At 42.1% G+C, this 22222-nt stretch overlaps 3 protein-coding genes across 3 annotated transcripts; 1 reads left to right on the forward strand and 2 right to left on the reverse strand.

Moving 5' to 3' along the window:
- The first annotated feature begins 939 nt into the window (after window positions 1–939).
- On the forward strand, window positions 940–7912 carry wipi2 (WD repeat domain, phosphoinositide interacting 2). The gene is made up of 12 exons (XM_058377907.1): window positions 940–1161; window positions 2385–2467; window positions 3606–3775; window positions 3910–4006; window positions 4267–4364; window positions 4461–4553; window positions 4638–4708; window positions 4822–4929; window positions 5078–5242; window positions 5358–5465; window positions 6570–6667; window positions 6744–7912. The coding sequence occupies exons 1-12, from the start codon at window positions 1088–1090 to the stop codon at window positions 6854–6856; spliced, it is 1278 nt and encodes a 425-aa protein (XP_058233890.1). The 5' UTR covers window positions 940–1087; the 3' UTR covers window positions 6857–7912.
- Window positions 7913–8609: 697 nt separating this feature from the next.
- arpc1b (actin related protein 2/3 complex, subunit 1B) lies at window positions 8610–15829 on the reverse strand. Its single transcript, XM_058377909.1, has 10 exons — window positions 15667–15829; window positions 15027–15101; window positions 13153–13257; window positions 12848–13070; window positions 11869–11976; window positions 11379–11585; window positions 10337–10412; window positions 10047–10243; window positions 9033–9123; window positions 8610–8922 (listed from the first exon to the last, which is right to left on the reverse strand). The coding sequence occupies exons 2-10, from the start codon at window positions 15088–15090 to the stop codon at window positions 8884–8886; spliced, it is 1110 nt and encodes a 369-aa protein (XP_058233892.1). The 5' UTR covers window positions 15091–15101; window positions 15667–15829; the 3' UTR covers window positions 8610–8883.
- A 307-nt stretch (window positions 15830–16136) lies between these two features.
- arpc1a (actin related protein 2/3 complex, subunit 1A) lies at window positions 16137–21762 on the reverse strand. The gene is made up of 10 exons (XM_058377908.1): window positions 21602–21762; window positions 20870–20950; window positions 20678–20782; window positions 20370–20592; window positions 20157–20264; window positions 19001–19213; window positions 18806–18881; window positions 18522–18715; window positions 17580–17670; window positions 16137–16591 (listed from the first exon to the last, which is right to left on the reverse strand). The coding sequence occupies exons 2-10, from the start codon at window positions 20931–20933 to the stop codon at window positions 16553–16555; spliced, it is 1113 nt and encodes a 370-aa protein (XP_058233891.1). The 5' UTR covers window positions 20934–20950; window positions 21602–21762; the 3' UTR covers window positions 16137–16552.
- Between the last annotated feature and the right edge of the window lie 460 nt (window positions 21763–22222).

Genomic DNA, 22222 nt, shown 5'->3' on the forward strand with positions numbered 1-22222 from the left:
TCGGTGCAGATGGTACGCCTGGCTGATCGCACCACCCTCTGGAGAGCTTGCCTGTCCACTCCAAACTGTCCACTCTCTCCACTGGGGTCCCGTCGATAGTGAGGGGCTGGTAATTCCGCTCCTGCTTTGTGCTAAAGTCCACTATCAGCTCCTTAGTCTTGCTGACGTTCAGGAGGAGATTGTTGACCTGGCACCATGTCTCCAGGTTTTTAATCTCCTCTAGGTACGCCATCTCGTCGCAATAGTACAGTATCGCACAGTATCGTCCGCAAACTTCACAATGTTTGTGGAGCTGGAAGTGGCCACACAGTCAAAGGTGTACAGTGAGTACAGCAGTGGGCTCAGAACACAACCCTGGGGGGCTCCAGTGCTGAGGGTGAGTGAGGGTGAGACATGGTTGCCCACCTGTACTGCCTGAGGTCTGTCTCGCAGGAAGTTGGAGATCCATCGACACAGGGATGGGCTAAGGCCCAGGATCTCCAACTTAGTGGTGAGTATGGAGGGAATTATGGTGTTCAACGCTGAACTGTAGTCGACAAACAGCATTTTGACATAATTCCCCTTCCTGTTGTCCAGATGGCTCAGGGCTGCATGATGGAGATGTGCGATGGCATCCTCAGTAGACCGGTTGGGACGGTACGCGAACTGTAGCGGGTCCAAGGTGTCAGGTAGGGAAGAAGTGAAGTCTCTGATGAGTCTTTCGAAGCACTTCATCACCACTGAGGTCAGGGCCACTGCGCGGTAGTCGTTCAGGCAGGTGGGCTGGGGTTTCTTGGGGACAGGATCAATGGTGGACCGTTTGAAGCACGTCCCCTCTTCCGTTCCTCTCTTCTCCTCTCTTCCTCTCTTCTCCTCCCTCGTTGATAAACACACACGTTCTCTTTAAATTTGCTGTGACAGGACGCACGCTGTAGTCACTGCGCATGCGCATAGGGTGCAAACACTTGAGAGAAAAACAGCAGCACTAGCAGTGATCGGAGCAAGGGTGGAACTAGATGTGTTTGTTGGAGTGATTAGCGGTGTGGTGGATTAGCTCTCCGTGTTTACTTCCATTTCGACTGGGATTTGACTTGTCGATGGTGTGCTCATGAACCTGGCCAGTCAGAGCGGAGAGGCCGGCTGCAGCCAGCTGCTCTTCGCCAACTTTAACCAGGACAACACGTAAGGCTGAGCGGGGAGCCGCGTCACTGGGGTCCGGGGATGAGGCCTGCTTTAGCATTTCACTGCGCCTCTCTTACTGCCACTTTATATCTGATGACACTGTAGCTATACAGCAATTTGTCTGAATTTTGAAGATAGAAGGGAGTGATGATTAGGTCAGTAGTTAGCTGGCTGGACCACTGGCTGTCAACAAAAGTTGACTGCGTTTTTCTAGCTTAACCAGTGCCTTAGTTATTCTGCATGGTCTCATCAAATACAAATATAAAGACACGCGAGGTTCAAAGCTAACAGGTTTATTTAGAATAAATTAAATCATTAAAAAAGATATTTATGTAAGATATTACTCGCCTGCTTTGTGTATATGTGACCTGTTTATCTAGCTGTAATGTCCACTAGTTATCTAACCAGAAACTGCATGAAACGTGTTGGACGTGTGAGTGTCCATCTTAGCGATGGGAACCCTCTCTAAACTCCCTGCTGGGTTGTTTTTTTGGGTTTTTTTTTTTTTTTTTTGGGGGGGGGGGGGGTGTTGTTTATTTATATAACAGACATGTGGACATAATTCATAAATTCACTTTAATATCGCAGTGACTTCAAAATCCATAACAGTATAAGGATATCTGTCCAAGCGGCTAGCTGCTGTGCTAGCTACATGACTTAATACTTTTTTTTTTGTAGTGTTGAAGATGCAATAGACGATTTGTTGTTGTCATTACTTGCATTTTAGAAATGATCCAGGAACATTTGTACAAGATGATGGAGCAGCTTTAGACCTTAGCACGAGTGTGTTATATAGTAAGGGAAGAAAAGAAAAACGGTTTGTGAAGATCTGTTTTCCGGCCCGTGCTGCACGAGTGTCTGTCAATCATGTCAAGGACACGCCCACTTCCCCAGTCTGAAATCGACAAGAGCACAGCACAGCCATGTAATTCTCTAATGAGTGAATAATAATAATAATAATAAACATTTTGCTCAAAAGGTACCTTGCTCCTAATGCACCTTTAACACGTCAAGTAGTTATTATTTTATTGAAATTGAACTCACCGCCTTTTGATCGTATCATAAAACCGTGTTTATTTGCCAGTTTACAGCTCGAACACAGCCATCGTGTTAAAGTGTGAAGGCTGTAAAGAGTACAAGGTCGGCGTCATCAAGCCGTCAGCGTGTCACTACTTTGTGCTTGAGAGATTTGTTTATAATGTCGTCTTTTTCCCCCCTCCCAGGTCCTTAGCAGTCGGTACGAAGTCTGGCTACAAGTTTTTCTCTTTGTCATCAGTTGACAAATTGGAACAGATTTACGAATGTAGTAAGTATCTCATCGTACGTCGAGCAGATTATAGATGTATATCTCAAGCTAAAAGCACAACAGCATTGGTCTGCTTTCAGACTGGCTCGATGCGTTCGTGTTCATTTTTACATCATCACAAGCGCACATGAACACAACTCCATGTGACTCTCAGTATTTTTAACTACTTAGTTTAGACGCCACTCCTCTGTCACTCATTTTACATGTGCATTGTGAAACTAACGATGTCGTCATCGGCTAAAACACACACACACACACACACGGGTTACTTTACTTCCTGAACAAGTGCTGACCCCAGTACAAATACAATACAATAAAACTTTTATTTCTATAGCACATTTACAACAACTACCGTTGACCAAAGTGCTTTCCAGGAAATATTAAAATAAATAAACAACAACAAAAATAAATAAACAATGACAAAGTCAATATAAACCTAAACACTATAGTCAGTATTAAAAGCCACACGAAAAAGATAAGACTTCAAGCTCGACTTAAAAGCGTTCACAGAAGGAGCAGAGTTGATGTGCATGGGTTCCGTAAGCGTGGAGCAGCCACTGAAAAAGCCCTGTCACCCTTTCATCTTAGCCTTGTTTTAGGAACATGAAGATTCATCTGACTGGATCTTGTGTTTATTGAATTTTTAATGGTATTAAAAGGTTAGCAGTATATTTTGTTTTAATACCATAAGCAGTACGAGTTTATGTTCACAAGAATCACGGCACAGTTCTGGTACCACCGAACTCGGACCACCTCCTACAGTCCCGAGTTCAGTACCATGATGCACTTCCTGGTCCACACGACAGCTTATGCAAACCCATGCTCTGTTTCCGACTAAACCGTAGAGCCTCCTCAATGTAAATGGACAACAAATTCTGTGACTCTACAGCTTCTTATGATGATGTTTGTTTATCTGGGTGCAGATGTTGAGCTGGCCACACAGAATGTAGCACAGGATGTAGCACAGGATTAAATAGCATGCCATGCATGGTTATATGGTGTCACACATTTTATCTTTCTCGCTCTTGTGCTGAAGTAGTAAAGCGAGTATAAAGCAGTCTAGATGTAACCTCTGCCTTTACGTGATGTCTGTGCCTATTTTTAAACCCGTTGTCGTCTTGCGTCTCGTTTTCCACAGCTGACACGGAAGATGTGTGTATCGTGGAAAGACTGTTCTCCAGTAGCCTCGTCGCTATTGTGAGTCTTAAGGCACCTCGGAAGCTCAAAGTGTGTCATTTCAAGAAGGGAACTGAGATATGTAACTACAGCTACTCAAACACTATACTGGCTGTAAAACTGAACAGACAGGTAGGTACTGGGCACACAGATGTGCGCTGATGTGAACCTTAAAGAATTTCGTCAATCATTTAAGATCTGAGTGTCTCAAGTCTGTAAGAGGTGTGTATGAACAATGGCTGAAATTCTTTGTTCCCTCCACACAGAGGTTGATAGTATGTCTGGAGGAATCGCTCTATATCCACAACATCAGGGATATGAAAGTACTGCATACGATTCGGGAGACTCCTCCCAATCCATCAGGTGCGCAGATTTCTCAGACATACTTTTGCTTTTTTTTGTTGCACAGTTCTTTCACAACAGGATGTTGATAGATTTTACAGTTCTCCTTTCACAACAGCATGGCAAAAGACTAATTTTGATACCAACATTTTGGGAACTGAAACTAGATGAGTCTCTGTGATGTGCGTGAGGATGTTGAGGCCCATGGTTCATACTGGGTCCAGTGATGGTTTTGGTGACGGTTTTTCTTTTTAAAACACTTGCTCTGATCTTGTATTTAGGATTATGTGCACTTTCTATCAGCAATGATAACTGCTACCTGGCATATCCTGGGAGTGCAACAATAGGTGAAGTGCAGGTCTTTGACACTGTAAATCTGGTAGGTTTCAATCTGTCAAATCAAAATAAAAAAATTTAACATGGCTCCAGCATGCTGGACAAATAAAACGTTAATGTTTATTTCTTCCTGTTCCAGAGGGCCGCTAACATGATCCCCGCTCACGACAGCCCGTTAGCAGCTCTGGCTTTTGATGCGAGTGGAACGAAACTCGCCACAGCTTCCGAGAAGGTTTGAGCTTTATTCCACGTTTAACGAAATTCGTCAGCCCTTTAATTCTCGTAATCGTCCTCACCGCTATGGAATGTTTTCCAGGGAACGGTCATTCGCGTGTTCTCCATTCCAGAGGGTCAGAAGCTGTTTGAGTTCAGAAGGGGAGTGAAGAGGTAACACAGCCTGATTTAGACAGCTCTAGCTTGCGGTGTATAAAAGTGTAAGAATCAATCATTGCAGATGGAGGTGATAAAAACATGAACTTTTTTTTTTTTTTTTTTTTTAGATGTGTGAGTATCTGCTCGCTGGCTTTCAGCATGGAAGGACTTTATCTGTCTGCCTCTAGCAACACAGAGACGGTTCATATCTTTAAGCTGGAGACGCAGAGAGAGAAGTAGGTGTCTCTCTTTAATCCCTCGCTGTCTTGCATCAGCTTTAAACGTTGTGAAATCTTCACTGTGATGTAATCTTTTTTTATTTTTTATTTTTGCAAGACGAAACCAATTTTTTTTTCTCTGATTGATTCATTTCCCCCACACCAGGCCACAGGAGGAACCCACGACTTGGACAGGCTACTTCGGGAAAGTCCTGATGGCCTCCACTACGTATCTGCCTGCGCAGGTGTCCGAGATGTTCACGCAAGGCCGTGCCTTTGCTACAGTCAGACTGCCATTTTCGGGACACAAGAACATCTGCGCTCTGGCCATGTGAGAATCAGTTCTCTCTATATTTTTCTCTTCCTGTTCTGTGTCTCATGTGGGAATGATGCAGTGCTCATATGTGCATGAATATATCATTTTGCTTCTATTATTCTTTCTTCAGAATCCAGAAGATTCCACGTCTTCTGGTGGCGGCGGCGGACGGCTACCTTTATCTGTATAACTTGGACCCACAGGAGGGAGGAGAATGCACACTGATGAAGCAGCACAAGTAACGCTCTCTCTTATCAAGCTTCCTATATATATATATATATATATATCTATATATATGTGTGTATATATATATATATATATATATATATATATGTATATATGTATATATGTATGTATGTATGTATGTGTATATATATATATATATATATATATATATATGTATACATACACACACACACTATACTGCCAAAAGTTTTGGGACATCTGCCTTTACATGCACGTGAATGTAATATGGAGTTGTCCCGCCCTTTACAGCTTCAACTCTTCTGGGAAGTCTTTCCACAAGGTTTAGGAGCGTGTTTAATGGGAATTTTTAACCATTCCTCTAGAAGCACAGTTGTGAGGTCAGGCACTGATCTTGGACGAGAAGGTCTGGCTCACAGTCTCCGCTCTAATTCATCCCAGTGGTGTTCTATCAGGTTGAGGTCAGGACTCTGTGAAGTTCCTCCACACCAAACTCACTCGTCCATGTCTTTATGGACCTTGCTTTGTGCACTGGTGTGCGGTCATGTTTGGAACAGGAAGGGGTCATCCCCAAACTGTTCACACAAAGTTGGGAGCATGAAATTGTCCAAAATGTCTTGGTATGCTGAAGCATTAAGAGTTCCTTTCACTGGAACTAAGCGCCTGAGCCCAACCCCTGAATTCAAAGTTTTGTCCCAAAACTTTTGGCAATATAGTGTATGTGATAGATAGATATAGTGTAGTTCCTCAGGTACAGGGTACAGAGAGAACACCTTTCTATGTTTATATACAATTAGGATTGGTTTATTGGTCATGCTTTTATGCATTTGATGATGTCACACATCTTTTAGACATCGTTTATTCAAATTATTTACACAGCCAGAGTCAGTTGTGGTATAGTGATGTGTCATACCAGCTAAAAACGTATCCTGAGGTGTGTTTATTCCTCTTTCTTCTCCTCACATCAGATTGGCAGCTAATGCAAATTCATATTTATTTAAGAATTAAGCATCATACTCCCCACCCCCCACGTACATCACTGTAGTTCAGTTTACTATAAATGATGAGGTGAAGAATGAATATTTTTGGTTCTCAGTGTTGTTATTGTAGCAGAGGATCTGAACTGTGGTGTTTACAGGTTAGATGGAAGCGCTGAGCCTGCAAATGAAATTCTGGAGCAGACATCCCATGAGCGTCCACTAGTGGCCCAGACCTACAGCACTGCCATCGCCAAAGGTGAGACCCCTACATCGTGAGCCGCTGGTCCTCACGTGAATCCGTGTGTAACACGTGCGCGACTGTGTCCCTCCAGGTTACCCTGAAGACCAGGGAGCAGTGGGCGGAGCTGGAGTGGAGGACGACGTGAACGCCCTGCACCTGGATGAAGAAAACGAGCAGCCTCCGCTGATCCTGGAGACAGACTGAGATCTCCAAGCCCATCACATCCCTGGCGTCCCTGTCCACGCGGCAGGAAACAAATCATGGAGTTACATTTCAGAGGGGGCGCTTTTCCTCCTCCTCTGGCGCTGCTAAGAGTAAGGGGTTAAGAAGAGAGAGGGCATTTTTCTAAGCAAGCGTAGCTGTAGCCTTCTTGTCTGTTCTCTATAGATGTTTCACTGTCCCGTCTCCCCCCCGTTCGTGGCTTTTTAAACCTGGTGAATTTTGACGCCCAGACTACATTTCCTAATAATACTAAAAGCAAGACGTCCGAGCGACAGCCATCACGTCTAGTAGCTTTGCATGTACATGTGCCAAGTGCAAGAAAACATTTGCTCTTATGTTCATGGTTCTGATGTGTTCAGTGGACGTTCTCCTCTCGAGCCTTGACATATGCTTTAAAGCGTGAGTGCACACGTGCGTGTGCGTTTCTTTTCTTAAGCAGAAGATAGCTAACTTAATATGCCTGCCACAACATTACTGTGCAATGTTGTTGTTGTTGTTGTTGTTTTCTTTTTTCCTCATTGTGTCAGAAATGTGGGGCGTCTCTCTCACGTGTTGGCTGTTTTTTGTTTTGTTTTGTGCCGAAATCTGAATATAGTAACGTTTCTATGATGCCTTCATGTTACTTTGCCAGCTTAACGATTATCAAGATGACACTGACAGTGTAAAAAGTATTCGTCACTTCATCTGATCAGCAGGATCATCTGTAGTTTTGGACAAAGCAGCACCTTGTTTATTTCCTAGACCAATCTCCCCACTACTTTATGGACCATTTGGTTATCCACCAGTTGCACGGATGAAGGTTACCGTCGGGGTGGGGAAGGGGGGGATGTCGCCCCTTCCTCTGTTCCTCTTTTCTTTCCCTTCTTACCCTGATATATATATATCGCAGAATTTTATGCGCCACTAAGACTTTATAAAGCATCAGCCATATCATTTGGAGTGGAAATGATGTGTTCGTTCGGGTAGATGTTGGTGTGCAAACACTGCCCTGTGATGTTTATGTAATAAACTGCCAGGCTTGTCTGGTTTTCAGTTTAATGACTGGATTGTGTGAATATCTATCTAGTCTGCGTATCGTTTCAATATCCTCTGTCGAGGGGGGGGGGAATCGCTCCTTTCTACACAGAGCTGCAGGTTCGTAAGGGCGGACTGACCCGCTGTAAGACAGATGTGGGAAAAGCTGCAGCCTGGATGGTGCGAGTCTGCCTGTGGTATGTTCCCATGGACATCCCAGAGGACCAGATCCACACAAGTGCAGCCCCAGAGTCACATGATCCGAGGATGGAGACTGAGGTCAATGAGTTTCCCGAGAATTCTCAAGTTCTCTCTTGAGAAGTAAATAAACGCTCATGAATGTGATTAGAAATATAGAGGATTTCATATTTTAGTGTGTTCAGGAAGCACAAAATGAATTTAAAATAATACACACTGGGTTTCAATATTTGCAACAAGGTTGAGTTCTCATTCACACTAATCTTTCACGTCTATGCATGAGTATCTCCAGCGTGGTCTAACGTGATCGCTGATTAACTCGCGTCACCCGGTGAGATCAGAACACCATAGGCCACTCTTTTCTTTTCATTTCTTTTCTTTTTAAATGATTTTTCTCTTTGTATAAAATGTGAGTTGTTCCATACAAAGACTAAATAAAATATCTGGATTAAAAAAAAAAAAATAGTTTTGTTTTTTAGAGGTGGTTTGTTTTTTTTATATACAACAAAAAAAGAGATCTTAATCCCAATTCCAGAATATTTTTATTAAAAGTTTGAATTTTTTAAGACAGTAATCAGTAAGTGAGCAGTACCAAGAGTCATAAACTGTATCAGTGGTTTGGAAGTGCACTGCAGCATCGCAGCGGCTTGGGTCATCTGCTTTCAGAAGAATAAATGCTTGCCATACTATCACATAATTGATGATTATCCATGATATGATTTTTATTTATTTATTTATTTAAGTTCAAACCAGCACTCATGATCCAGTTTTTCTTCAGGACGCCATGAAGTCCACTTTTAGACAATCTTCAGATCTTTCATGGCAGATGAGAGGGTCTGTGTCAAGAAAGCGGTGTTTTAGTGATCATGGTTTGTACACTGTGTGGTATTAATGTTGATATTTGTTCATTAATCATAAACAGCAGGAAGAAGATGATGAGTTTCACCTTGACATCCCAAATAGTCATTCCTCCATCCATCCCAGTGGTGCAGAATTTGGAGCACTGCCCTTTCCCTCCATCAAGCACTGAGATTTGACTGCGACAGAGACAGACATGGGTCATGTAAACGATACTCATGGGCAGGAAGAGAGAGCTCTGTGTGATAAATATCCAGATATTTCAGCATGTAGCAGACTGCGAATCAGGGCTAGAAGCGAAACGAGTCCTTGAAGGAAAAATCCACAACATCTTGAACATCTTGCATATTTAATCTTTAGGATGAACAATATGATCTTCACCATTCAAGACTGAGTCCAGCTCTATCACAGAAAATAACCTGTGTCTCAGTGGTAGATTTCAGAGAAAAAATCCTGGGGGGAAAAAAGTTTACTCTAATGTTTATCATTATGTGACAAACATGCAACTAATCAAATAATTCTTTAAATAGAATTAAATAATAATAATAGGATTACCCAGGGTTTTTTAAAAAAAGAATTAAATAGAATTTAAATAAAATTAATTTTAAAAAAAAATCCCATGCATCCTTGCATTTTCTGAAAATCAAGCAATTTTTGCCAAAAAAGCACAAAAACGTTTTAAAATTTTATAAAAGAAAATGCACAAAAAATTATTTTAGGCTGCAATGATCACAAAAAATCTCCACAAAATCCTAAAGGGCCTGATGCATTGCATTCTGTTTTTTTTTTTTTCTCCAATGTTTACATCCTCCAGACGTCTGTGTTAAAATGGTGAATGAGACAAGAATATCTTCCAGATTTTATTAGCTAACATTAAAACCTGATGATCAGAAATAATTAAAATATTTTCTCTTATTATATGGCATTATAGCATTGCTAGAAATGCACACCTCACCACCATAACCACAAATATATCAATATGAATATAACTATAATATAATGTTACCTTTTGGATTTTCCTTTAAACACGGCTCTCAAAAGCTCCATGATCTCTGTCTAACTGACGAAGATCATTTATGCTGAATATAAATGTAAAACCAACCTGATGCTGTTTTTGTGCAGGGACTCCAGCACGGCCTCCTTGGTGTCTGACGTGGCTTTCTTGTCCAGGTTCTGGAAACGCTCCCTGGCAGTCATACCTTTCTGAGCACTTTGCTTGGGAACGTCGAGTTTTCCACCGAAAGTCACAGCTCCTTTCGCAGCATCGTAGACAAACAGCGCAGGGTAACAGTCATGGCCCTGAAACACATTTCACAAACAAATCAAGCACTCACAGTTTTACGGGTCTCCCGTAACGATGAGCTGTGTGTGGGGTGGGGGGGCGATACTTACTGCTGCCACTAAGCTGTTCTCAGTGATGAAGGTCACGCAAAGCAGGGGAAGTGTCTCTGAGCTCAGACTGGCGATTCTGCCACAGCAGGAAAGAGAGAGAGTTTAGTGAAAGGAGCATTCACATAAGAAATTCAGAAAAAAAAGCATTGACATAAGATCAGGCTTAAAATTATGATCACTGACAGGTGAAGTGAATAAGACTGATGATCTCCTCATCATGGCGCCTGTTAGTGGGTGGGATATATTAGGCAGCACGTGAACATTTTGTCCTCAAAGTTGATGTTAGAAGCAGGAAAAATGGACAAGTGTAAGGATTTGAGCGAGTTTGACGAAGGGCCAAATTGTGATGGCTAGACCACTGGATCAGAGAATCTCCAAACCTGCAGCTCTTGTGGGGTGTTCCTGGTCTGCAGTGGTCAGTATCTGTCAAAAGTATCCTTTAAATCCTGTAAGTATCCTTTAAGTCCTGTAAGTATCCTTTAAGTCCTGTAAGTTGCAAGGTGGGGCCTCAACTTACAGGATTTAAAGGATCTACTGCTAACAACTTGGTGCCAGATTCAACAGCACACCTTCAGGGATCTAGTGGAGTCCATGCCTCGACGAATCAGGGCTGTTTTGGCAGCAAAAGCGGGACCAACACAATATTAGACAGGTGGTCATAATGTTATGCCGGGTCGGTGTAACTAACATAAGCCACTTTTAAACCATTTCACCTTTTCTGTAATTAGTCTCTAGATTATTTATCATTTCAGGTGCTGTTATTGTTATAAATCTTTCGGTATATCTTTCACTGGCTTAAAAGTGAGTCCCACTCCTACCTTTTCTTTTTCTGTTAGTTCATGTTCCAGCCCACTATTCTCTCGAGTTTTGTGGGCATAATTACATGTAAATGTCTTCCTAAAGAGACGAAGAGTGTGAACGCTATTTACAGATTAGAGCTGGGTTCTATCATATGTTTAGAAAAGTAGTGAGCAGTAAATTAGGTCACACTCATTATATACTCATGTATTCTGGTGCTGAAAATATATCCAGCACAACTCACACAGCAGTCTTGCCTCCTTCAGCCACAGCCACCGTGCTATCGTGACTAGCCCAGGCCACGCGATTCCCACTCTCGGAGAAGGAAACCCCGTGCACCCAGCCCGCAGTGCCGGACGACTCAAACATCACCTCTCCGAATGGCATCTTGGAGCCCCATGGAGTTGGAGCCGGCTTCTCCTCCACTTCTTTAATATAGGCTGAGAAAATCCTGCAGACAAGGTTGTGTGTGTGAGCAGTAATTAAAAGTAATCATTTGCACAATGATGCATCAGACTCAGACTATAGTCCTGATGGCCACAGACCTACAGAGAGATGTATTTTCATTTGCTGGTAATTTATTATTTAATTGAATCTGTTGTGTTACGTGAGGTAGAACTCAATGCTTGTGGCTTGACCCCAGTGATTATTATCATATTATAACATTATCCACACACTGCTTTAATAATAACAGATGGTCCTTAATTTAATATAGGTGAATGACTAATCCCAACCTGCACTTGAAATCACACGATCCAGCAGCCAGCAAGACGTTGTTAGGGTGCCAGTCCAGGCACAGGATAGTAGAGCGAATGGGCTTCTTAATGTGTTTACAAACCCACCTGGAAAACCAAACGAATAGCACTTCAATACACAACTGCTGCAGCCAGAGGAAATAACTTCAGTATCGCATGGAGAGAAGGGTGTCCCGGGATTGAAAATCCTTAAGTTTCAATATCGAACATACTATTATACTCTATACACTATACAGCCAATAGTTTGTGGACACCTGACCATTTACACACATTTTACCACAGTTATAATAATCTCTACTCTTCTTTCCTCTTCTGTGAAGGTTTTCCACTAGATGTTGGAGCGTGACTGTGGGGATTAGTGATCATTCAGCTACAAGAGCATTAGTGAGATCAGACACTGATCTTGTAAGAGTGAGGAGGTCTGGGGTTCAGTCGGTGTTCCAGTTCATCCCAGTGAGTGTGGGTGAGTCGGGTCTCAGTTCAGTGCAGGACACTCCAGTTCTTCCACTCCAACCTTCTCACACCATGTCTTCATGGAGCTCTGTGCTTTGTGTACAGGGGCATTGTCATGGGTTTGTGTTCCAGTGAAGGGAAACCGTAAAGCTACAGTATACAGAGACATTCTAGACAATTGCGTGTATAGTGTGTGTGTTGGTGTAATTCCTACTTTGTGGTAACAGTTTGAGGAAGAAGATACGTATGGGTGTGATGCTCAGGTGTCCACATCCTCTTAGATATACAGTGTATAAAAAAAGTCAAACATCTGAGTCTTTATATGACCGATGCTGAATCTTGAAATCTCTTGATTAACTCCTCAGTGTGTTCTGTAACTCACATTACATTACAGTAAGCAATTTCCAAAATGGACAGTCCATCTGCACCTTAAGCACACATTAATTAACATTAACCCTGTGGAGACCGTTTAAATTTATTTTGCTCAGTAACCCGATCATCTCACCAGTCATTGTCCTGCTCAAAGTAGCAGACCGAGATGAGACGAGAGCCACTCCCCACAGCGAACTTGTTCTCCTTGGGTGACCATTTAACGCAGCGGGCGGCGCGATTGATCCTGAGGATGACCAGAGTGGGCTTCCACACATCACCCTTAATGGTCCACACGTAAGCGTTACGGTCAGTGCCACAGGTCACGATGCGGTTGCTCTCCGGAGCCCAGTCGATACCTGCCACACAGGAGAAGGCCAATATTTCAGCCAGTGATATCTAGCCCCAGCTTTTTAGGTGTATGGTGACAGAACCACTCACCAGTGACTTGGCCATTGTGCTCCTTCAGCACATGGATCTTGTTCCAGCTATTCCCCTCCTTTTTATAGATGTGGACATCATGGTTATTGGGGCACAGTGCAATTTCTAAATAAAAGGCAGAGATACAAGCTAATTATTAAAGAGTATAAACATTTACCCGCCAAAAAATGCTTACAGGTGCTATTTGTAAGGTCCAGTAGTTCTAAAAGTGCTGTATATGATATTTATATTTAAAGGGGAAGTTTGCAATGTCTAAAAGTGTTTCTAGGTGCTCTGTAAGAATGATCTTTTTTGAAGGTGAAGTTTGTAATCTCTAAACCTGTGGAAATTACCTAATGACACATATCTCTACTTAAAGAGGAAGTTTGAGATGTCTAACAGCGCCTCTACACCTTTAAGTATAACCTAATAATATGCATCCATACTTAAAGGGGAAGTTTGTAATGTTTAAAAGTTTTTTTTTTTACCCCCACTACCCAATTCCTGCCCATGTTTACAAAGCTCCACCCCCAGGATTTACAGTGGCCTATAGAGTTTCTATAAATTTCTGACAGGAAGCCCATCCGAACCCAAACAAGCATTTCTGAACCAGAGTTTTTGCTAAGGCCATGGTGTAATCTGTTGATTTTCATCATGTTTTAAGATTCTTCCAGGTTATTTGCACCAGAAAGACTGCATGTTGTTCAAAACCCTGGCTGTTAGAAACATGGTGAATTTTCTAAAACGTGGAATGGAGAGGAATCGTGATAGAGTTCGGAAGAACTGGAAGAAAATCTTAAAAAGACAGGTTTAGTGTAGATGCTCTAAATGGTGCATTCACTTATGTCTGTATTAGTGCTGTTACATGAGCTCAGAGATATAATAGGTGTCATTTTCTAACGTTTGAAAAGAAAAAGAAGTTTTAAAATAAATGTATAAATGCGACCAGTCTTTTCTTGACATCAGTTTCTTCCAACTAGTTCTATGTCATTAGTTTCTATGCTACTTGTGAAGCTACACAGGTAAGAGAGATGAATCTGACAACCTCACACTCTTCGAGTTTCTACATTCCACCGCAGCAGATGTGCTCCGTCATTTGCTCGGGTTCTGCATTGTGCAGCAAGCCCAGGATCTGTGACCTGTTTAAGACGTCCCTCATCAGCAACAGAGCACCATTCATGGTAAAACAGGAAGCGTGTGTGCAGACGTGTGCTGTGTGGGCAGGGGAATCATCGTTACTGCTGCTCTCTTGTTAATAAGCAATGTGATGACGATGTAAGATCCTCTGCTGCCTTTTTCCTCTTTTCTTTTTTTTTTTTTTTTAAAAACAAAGAGGGAACTGTTCCTGCCCTGGATTTTTTTTTTTTTCTTCATACTTACGTTTATAAAGCTGCTTAATTCTGACTGCTTGGATGGCTGGGAAAACACACTGAGGGGAAAGTATGACTGATCCCAGTCTGTTTTGTGCTTGGCAGTACACATCAAAGCCAGTGGTGTTTGGAAGAACATGGACTCTGCCAGACTGGCTCTGAGGGCTCAGATGGTGCTTTCTCTAGTCGAGCACACCAGATTCTAACAGGGTGGTGATGTGAAAATTTTGTGGAAGTGAAATTAGAGCACGCGTGAAAAAGACTTTTCACACTGCATTTCCGTCTCTGCTGACTGAATAACGGAACAAATGTAACAAAGGACTAGGAAAGACTTACAGACAGAGTTTTATCTTCTAGACGTAAATAAGGCGATGAGTAAAAAAATCCTCAAAGCTGGTTGGACTTTTTACATTAAAAATGACTCCAGTCAGCATAAACGTTCACACAATTGAACCTCATCTGCTTGTTTTTAAGTCCAAGGTTGGACCTGTAGGATGCTCTACAGCAGGTTTGTTTAAGACTTACGAGTGCGATCCTTGTTCCAGGCGTGGCAGCTGATGGGCTCCAGCAGAAAGCTGTGGTAAGCCATGACTGATGTCTCTGCAAGTCAGGTGCATGATGAAATTAAGAAGAAAAACAACTCTGTTGAAAACCTAAATCCTTAAAAATGCTGTAAAATCACACCAGCTCTTTCTTTCTTTGAACATGCTTACACGTTTGAATAAGAAGTGTCTGCACTTCCTCCTTCACATAACTGTACTGTATTTGCTTTGCACACAAACCTATTTTGTCAAGTCGAGGTCGAATTTACGGTTAAAACCCACTCGTGTTTGTATTAGTGGACTTCCTCCTTCTCTCACTTGGGCAGTAAATTAAAAACAGACCACAAAGGAATTTACCATGAGTACAGAGAGAGAGAGAGAGAGAAGAAAACTTTTTACTTCTCCGTAGCTCTTACAAAGTGTACTAGATGCTTTTTATAGTGTCATGTTGAGAGCTTATAAGAGTTTATAGTGTACAAACCCCTGCTCTGACATTCTTATAAACACATTTTAACATGTTACTGCATGTAAGTAGTTTGACAAACCCGAGCACTCTGACACTAGAGTCTGCCCTGCAGCCTAAAATGTCTCAGATAAACGAAAACATCTGCTTTTCTGCTTACCTCAGATATAGATGACCGGAAATGTCCCTGAGATGTAGCGTGCAGTGAGATGTTAAAGAAAAGCCCGAGTTCGTGGACTCTGAGCAGTCAACACAAACGCTGGCTTGGCTCTCAATGAACTCAACTATTTCTTTACTCTTTTATATGGAAGAAAAAAAGCGTTCTTTCCCCTTCCTGTTTGAGAAGCATAACCACTTCCTCGTGTGGGCGTCTGTCTGCCAGTGAGGACTGCCTTCTTCTGAACTCCCTTCAACATCCTGCTCAGAGCTTACACTCCTCTCCTGATCTGATCTGAGTGTCTACAGCCTGTGAACAGCATCAAGGAGCATGGGGTCATATATACTGTGGACAATTTATTCTGTGTAAATATTCACTGTTCGCAGGTTTAGTTAACCAACAGTAAAAGAAACGCACACACACACACACACACTGTGAATTATACATTAAGAGACACGATGCTGCATTGCAAATAGTGTGTAGTATATTTCTTTTATTTCTAACAGACCATTTACATAAAATTATCCTTTTAATTTAACTCCCCTCCGAGTCCCCTAAAGGTCCGGAGTGCCAACGATCAAATGACACATTGCTGGAGCACCAGCTTTGGCATAGATTAAAAAAGAAAAAAAAAAGAAAAGAAAAAAGAAAGAAAGAAAGAAGGAAAGAAAAACAAAGACCCTTTTGCCATGTTTCATTTTTGTCATTTTTTTTCTCCCCCCATTTTTAAGAGCGTCACGTCAGCTCACGAACTGGTCAGTGCTTTTTTTTTTGTTTTGTTTTTGTTTTCCTCAGTTAAAATCTTTCAGAAGTGTTATCAGAGCTCTCCTTGTTAGTGTTCAAGCCGTCGTTGCTTGCGCTGCGTCATGCTAGTTCAGAGCGAGGTCTTTTACATGATCCGCAGGCCTTGGATAGAAGACTCTAAAGTCTGGAGAGAGGAAAAATAAATAAATAAATAAATAAACAAACATACAGTCAATATAATAAATGAGAGCAATTTGTATCATCTGTGTATTTATAGTGTTGTGTGGGATGTGTCCCATGATACAATACAGAAAACTATCCAGCATGTCACATCAGTCTGAAGGGTTTTTTTTTAGATGTTAATTGTATAAAATAGTTTATTTTAAAGGTGTCCCAGTCCACTGAGCCCCTAATTTTCCCCATTATGGTCACCTGACATTTTCCATCTACCAACCTGCTTTTCCATATCAAACAACAGCTACAAAATACAGAGTCAGCTGACTCTTTTTTAAACTGTTGCACTGTTCCTCATGCAGCATCACACAGCAGCGCAACCACATTCATGGAAAAGTGCTATCTATACTCTTTCACAGAACATGAGCTCAAAGACATCAGTGACTAACTGGTACTGATCTGATTGATGAAAGAGGAAGATAGAGAAACAGAGAAAGAGAGAGAGAGGGAAAGAGGGAGGGAGGGAAAGAGGGAGAGAGAGAGAGAGGGAGAGAGAAGGCGGGGCGGAGAGGGAGAGAGAGCGAGGAAGAGACGGACAGAGATAAAGAGAGAGGGAGGGAAAGAGGGAGGAAGAGAGAGAGAAAAAGTGGAACAGAGAGAAAAAGGGGGGGGGGTGGAGAGAGAGAGAGAGAGAGAGAGAGAGAGAGAGAGAGAGAGAGAGAGAGAGACAGAGACAGAGACAGAAAGAGAATGCCCGTCCAACCCAGATCCCATGGCTAATTCTGCTCTCTAGACCTCTTCATTGGGCAACAGGTGACTGAGCTCTAATGAGACTTAAAGTCCTGTCCTGTTCTAATAGTATTACTGAAGACTGAAAGCCTGTAGGATGAACTTAACGTACAGGAGAAGCTTTCAGTGGTCAGTAACACTGTCTGTATACGAGATGTACCGTTACTCAAACTCACTGTACAAAGAGAGGGAGAAAACACACTACAGACCTTGAAGTCCCATATGGTCATCGCTCCATCGATTCCTGTAGTGCAGAATTTGCGACAATCTCTTTTGTCTCCTTCATATATAGACACTTGGCTACAAAATAAAGGAAAGGATCATAGTACATTAGAAATAAATCCACACTGCTTATTTCAATATCAGTAATAGCTTAGATGTACTGAAAAGCCTTATATCCTGATACCATATACAGCACAATACATTTCCCTAATCTATTTATTTTTTGTACTTGTCTTCATCGACACAATCACATTTCATTCAGAAACCTAGTGATGGTCCAGATGACAGGTAGAAATCAAGAAGACAATCAGTGGCTCTTTTTAAACACTGTTTCTACCACGGTCAAGCAAAACATCTAAAACAACGGGGATTTGCCCTAAAACATTCTTATTTTCAGCAAACTGCTTCCCATACAGTAGTGTGAAAACATCTGTCACTCTATTATTATAATTAGTTTAAACTTATTTGTCTTAGATGCTTTGTTTTGACTTTTGCATTACGTGGTCAGTATTTGGTCATTTTTAATTATGTAACAGACCTGTAAAGAATTACCTGAAGCAAGTTAAAGTCTCCAGAAGAACAGTGGCAGGATGTTAAGAAAATCTTACCTGAGACTGATGCATTTTTAAAGACAACGCATAAGCTTCGTGCTATTTAATGCTCTCCGTTTCGTTATTTCTGAGGGCATCTTCGCTTTTTTATTTACAAATGCCTAGGAATTTTACACAGGCCTGCATGACCATTGTGTTAGGAATACAATAAATAAAAACCATCCCTTGTGTATTTTAGTTGTTTTTGTATTGCAATCCCATAAAAATGTGCCGTATATGGTTACAGATCAATATTTTGAAGATACGATGCTATAAAAAGGCTGGTTATATCACTCACTCCTCTGACCGACTATTCCGAGACGAGAGCTTGAGACTTACGTGATGCTGTTCTGGTGAAGGGTCTCCAGAGTGCTATTGCGGTCCTCGGTAGTGGCTCTTTTGTCCATGTTGCGGAAGCGCTCCATGGCAGAGATGTTGCGCTGGATGCTCTGCTTTGGAATGTCCAACTTGGAAATGAAGGTCAAGTTTCCACCATCATCGAAAGAGAACAGCATTGGGCAGCAATCATGACCCTTTAGAGAAAATAATATTAAAAAATAAAGTTTAAAAAATTAAGCTTGCGTGTGGTATCTTTAATACGATGGTGGCATCACTGCTCTTACCGCTGCCACAATGTTGTTCTCAGACACAAAGGTCACACTCAGAAGAGCAAGGAACTCTGTCTTCGACTGGCTTGGCCTGTAAAGAAAGAACCATAAAAGAGCCATAAAACCATGAGTATCATTCATGCCTTGTCCATAAACATTATTAATGCTGATTGTCATAAAACAGGCAAAGTAGTTAGGTCAGGTGCTTACGTTGAGCTTTTTGTGGGATCCACCACGGTCACAGTGCTGTCATGGCTGACCCAGGCCAGTCGATTTCCACTGGCAGAGAAACACACACTGTGGACCCATCCTCCACTGCCTGCTCCACCAAACTCGGCCATCACTTGGCCAAACGGCATCTTGGATCCCCATGGAGTTGGAGCTGGCTTTTCGTCCACCTCCTTGATGTATGCAGAAAACACCCTTGGGGGAAAAAAAGGGATAGCTGTTAGATGGAAACGGATACACACACACAAGTCGATTAACCGGTCAAGTGAAATAATATTCAGAACGTCTTTTGAAGCCAAATATCACTAGTATGACGGCACTGATTTATACTCGCTTGTTAAATATGCATACACATGCAAGATGGCTACCAGTCATGTCCATATGGTCATTTGTCGTATCGCCTTACTCACAAATTAAAGTGACGTGTCCCCATATTGTGATACCAACATAAACATGTGAAGCAGAATAATTCCAGGTGACGGTGTCCAGAAGTAAATGAACTATTACCATAGGGTTTTGAATCAAACATGTTTATACTGTTCTAGACCACTATATAGTACTAACACTGATCGTTTTCCTGTTACAGTTAGTGCTTAAATTTTTTAAATCCTATAAAAAGTCTGTTTTGAGTAGCGGTCTTCTGGTTTTCCCAGCTCAGTGATGTTATTCGAGACGCAGATCATGACAACAGTCATGACGATGGCAGAACGCTCCGAAGAGAAACAGAGTTTAATGCCACCTTGCATGAAATCTCTAATCATTGCAATTTGACTGGGTAACAAGATGAGATGATTCTTCAGCTCTTACTGACCATTTGGCACTATTATTCATGAAGATGTACATAAGATATAATACACAAGTGGCTATGTGAACAAAGTTGTTTCTGTTGAGGCTTCATGCATGCGCATGTGCAGTTAAAGTCAAGTCTATATGCAAAACTATATAACTGCCTGTTGATACAATCGATGAGTCCACCATGATATCTGCATACACGATTATCTAAGCCTGTGATCATGTTATTTAAAAAGAAATTGCAATAACACTTTATTTTATTTATTTATAATTTATCACAACTCTTAGAAATGGCTCTAGATACTCTTCTGACGACATAAAATGGCTTCCTGAAAGACATCTTTACCTGCATTTGAAGTCACATGACCCAGCTGCCAGAAGCACATTGTTTGGATGCCAGTCTAGACTGAGGACAGTGGAGCGGATTGGCTTCTTGATATGTTTGCTCACCCACCTTAAAATTAAAAGGAGACACACACACAGACAAGCAGGAGTTTGTGAGGCTTCACATTGATTTACTACTAGAAGTATTTTGCATTAGCGAGTGCCTCAAACTAACCAGTCATTTTCAGACTCAAAGTAGCAAACAGATATGAGGCGAGCTCCGCTGCCCACCGCAAACTTGTTCTCCAGAGGAGACCACTTCACAAACGTGGCAGCGCGGTTGATCCTGAGGATGACGAGAGTGGGCTTCCATACGCCGTCCTTCTGGCTCCACACGTAAGCGTTGCGATCCGCTCCGCAGGTTACAATCCGATCGCTTTTAGGAGCCCAATCGATGCCTGAACACATGTGGAAGATCATATAACACAAACACGAATCTCACACGCTAACAGAGACGGCATTGTGCATGAGGACTCCGATTACCTGTAATGTGTCCATTGTGTTCTTTCAGTTCATGAGCCTTCACCCACTGATTCCCACTCTTCTTGTATATATGGACCTCATGATTGTTTGGACTGATAGCAATTTCTAGGGAAAGGAAAAAACGACAATAAACAACCTGTTCGAGTGAAAATGGGTTAAAAACCTTGAGAGATGAGCGAAACTGATGCTTACGAGTCCTGTCCCTGTTCCATGCATGGCATGTGATGGGCTCCAAGAGAAACTGGTGGAGTGACATTTTCTTCCTTTGTAGCTCTGTAAGGCAAGAATAAATCAACAAAAACAATCAGAATGACATTTAATAGGCGTCTGAACAATTCAGTGATCTCAGCTAAACAGAGACAATATATCGCTCAATATAATACAGGCTTCATGATGATGCGTGGATTAGCAAAAAAAAATATATATATATAGTGAAAAGAAACAAGAGCTTCACTGATTTAACCCGAAGAACAAGAATTTCTATCAATGGCCTCTTGTCGGTTTCAGGGCGTGGAGCTGCCTCAGCCTGTGAGGATGATGAAGATGAGGATGATGATGTAGTTTAGCCGGTTAGCTAAGCTGCTGCTAGTACAGCTAGTTTGAGTAGACGTGCCCGGCTGCTGGCTTAACATGCTAACAAGCTAACCGCGTCAAGCTATGCTGATGCTTCACCTTAGCCAAGGTAGCTAGCTAATTCCTTAAACTAACTGGAATAAATATATACAGATAGCGCTCAAAAACAATCCGCACAAGATGGTGCAATAGAGTGTAGCAGAAATTTCTCGGCGCTAAGAGGAAGGAAGGCCTGTGTAACTGACCGGCTCTTCCCGCTCCCTGCTATCAGAAACGGGCATGAGAGAGACCGAGAGCGCGGCGCCCAAGGCCTCGGGCTTCACTGCTCGACACACAATAAAACACACTTACACCTGAAGAACTGTGTCGGAAAAGATCCGCGAGGTGCTTTCGCTTGTCTTTGTTTTTTTTTTTTTGTGGACGGACTTGAATTCGCGGACTCTGGCCAGTCGACACGAATTCACTCCGACTGCTCGCTCTCTGGAGTTTAGCTTCCTAATCTCAGGCTGTCAGGAATCCAGGAAATGGCAGCGGTGCATCACTGCGCATGCGTACGCACAGGACTCATGGAGAGGAGCATCATTTACCCTGAGGAGGTCCAAAGTTTTGCAGATAGGGAGGATAGACAAAGAGGAGGTGGAATATTTAGGACAGACCACTTTTCCACATGCTGCGTGCACTCTTTAGTGTTAGAAACATCATCCCAGTATTGTTGAATGGACTCACCTTTACTGCTACACTATTGCTGCTACTGGTTGGTATAAACACTACTGCAAATCATTTTCTGCTCTTATTCAGTTCGTATTCATGCACAATTTATGTCCTGCAGTTTATTTAGTGTCCGGCTTTATTCAGCAACACTAAACCAAATTACCACCAACATGGTAATAAACAGTCTTGTTTTTGCTTTTATTCCAGCGTGAGATCCTCGTGTTGGTGATGTCCCTTTGAGATTCTGGTCCATGTTGACAT

This window comes from Hemibagrus wyckioides, linkage group LG24 (assembly GCF_019097595.1).
Source record: "Hemibagrus wyckioides isolate EC202008001 linkage group LG24, SWU_Hwy_1.0, whole genome shotgun sequence".
NCBI classification, from domain to species: Eukaryota; Metazoa; Chordata; class Actinopteri; order Siluriformes; family Bagridae; genus Hemibagrus; species Hemibagrus wyckioides.

Excerpts from the sequence above, each read along its gene's own strand:
- wipi2 (XM_058377907.1), top strand. The coding sequence starts at position 1,088 with ATGAACCTGGCCAGTCAGAGCGGAGAGGCCGGCTGCAGCCAGCTGCTC. Across the intron at positions 1,162-2,384 it reads AACTTTAACCAGGACAACAC|GTCCTTAGCAGTCGGTACGA; the intron begins GTAAGGCTGAGC and ends CCCCCCTCCCAG. Across the intron at positions 4,930-5,077 it reads CTGGAGACGCAGAGAGAGAA|GCCACAGGAGGAACCCACGA; the intron begins GTAGGTGTCTCT and ends CCCCCACACCAG.
- arpc1b (XM_058377909.1), bottom strand. The coding sequence starts at position 15,090 with ATGGCTTACCACAGCTTTCTGCTGGAGCCCATCAGCTGCCACGCCTGG. Across the intron at positions 13,258-15,026 it reads CTGGAACAAGGATCGCACTC|AAATTGCACTGTGCCCCAAT; the intron begins GTAAGTCTTAAA and ends CCTTTTATTTAG. Across the intron at positions 11,977-12,847 it reads TTTGAGCAGGACAATGACTG|GTGGGTTTGTAAACACATTA; the intron begins GTGAGATGATCG and ends TTGGTTTTCCAG.
- arpc1a (XM_058377908.1), bottom strand. The coding sequence starts at position 20,933 with ATGTCACTCCACCAGTTTCTCTTGGAGCCCATCACATGCCATGCATGG. Across the intron at positions 20,265-20,369 it reads TTTGAGTCTGAAAATGACTG|GTGGGTGAGCAAACATATCA; the intron begins GTTAGTTTGAGG and ends TTTAATTTTAAG. Across the intron at positions 18,882-19,000 it reads GATCCCACAAAAAGCTCAAC|GCCAAGCCAGTCGAAGACAG; the intron begins GTAAGCACCTGA and ends CTTTCTTTACAG.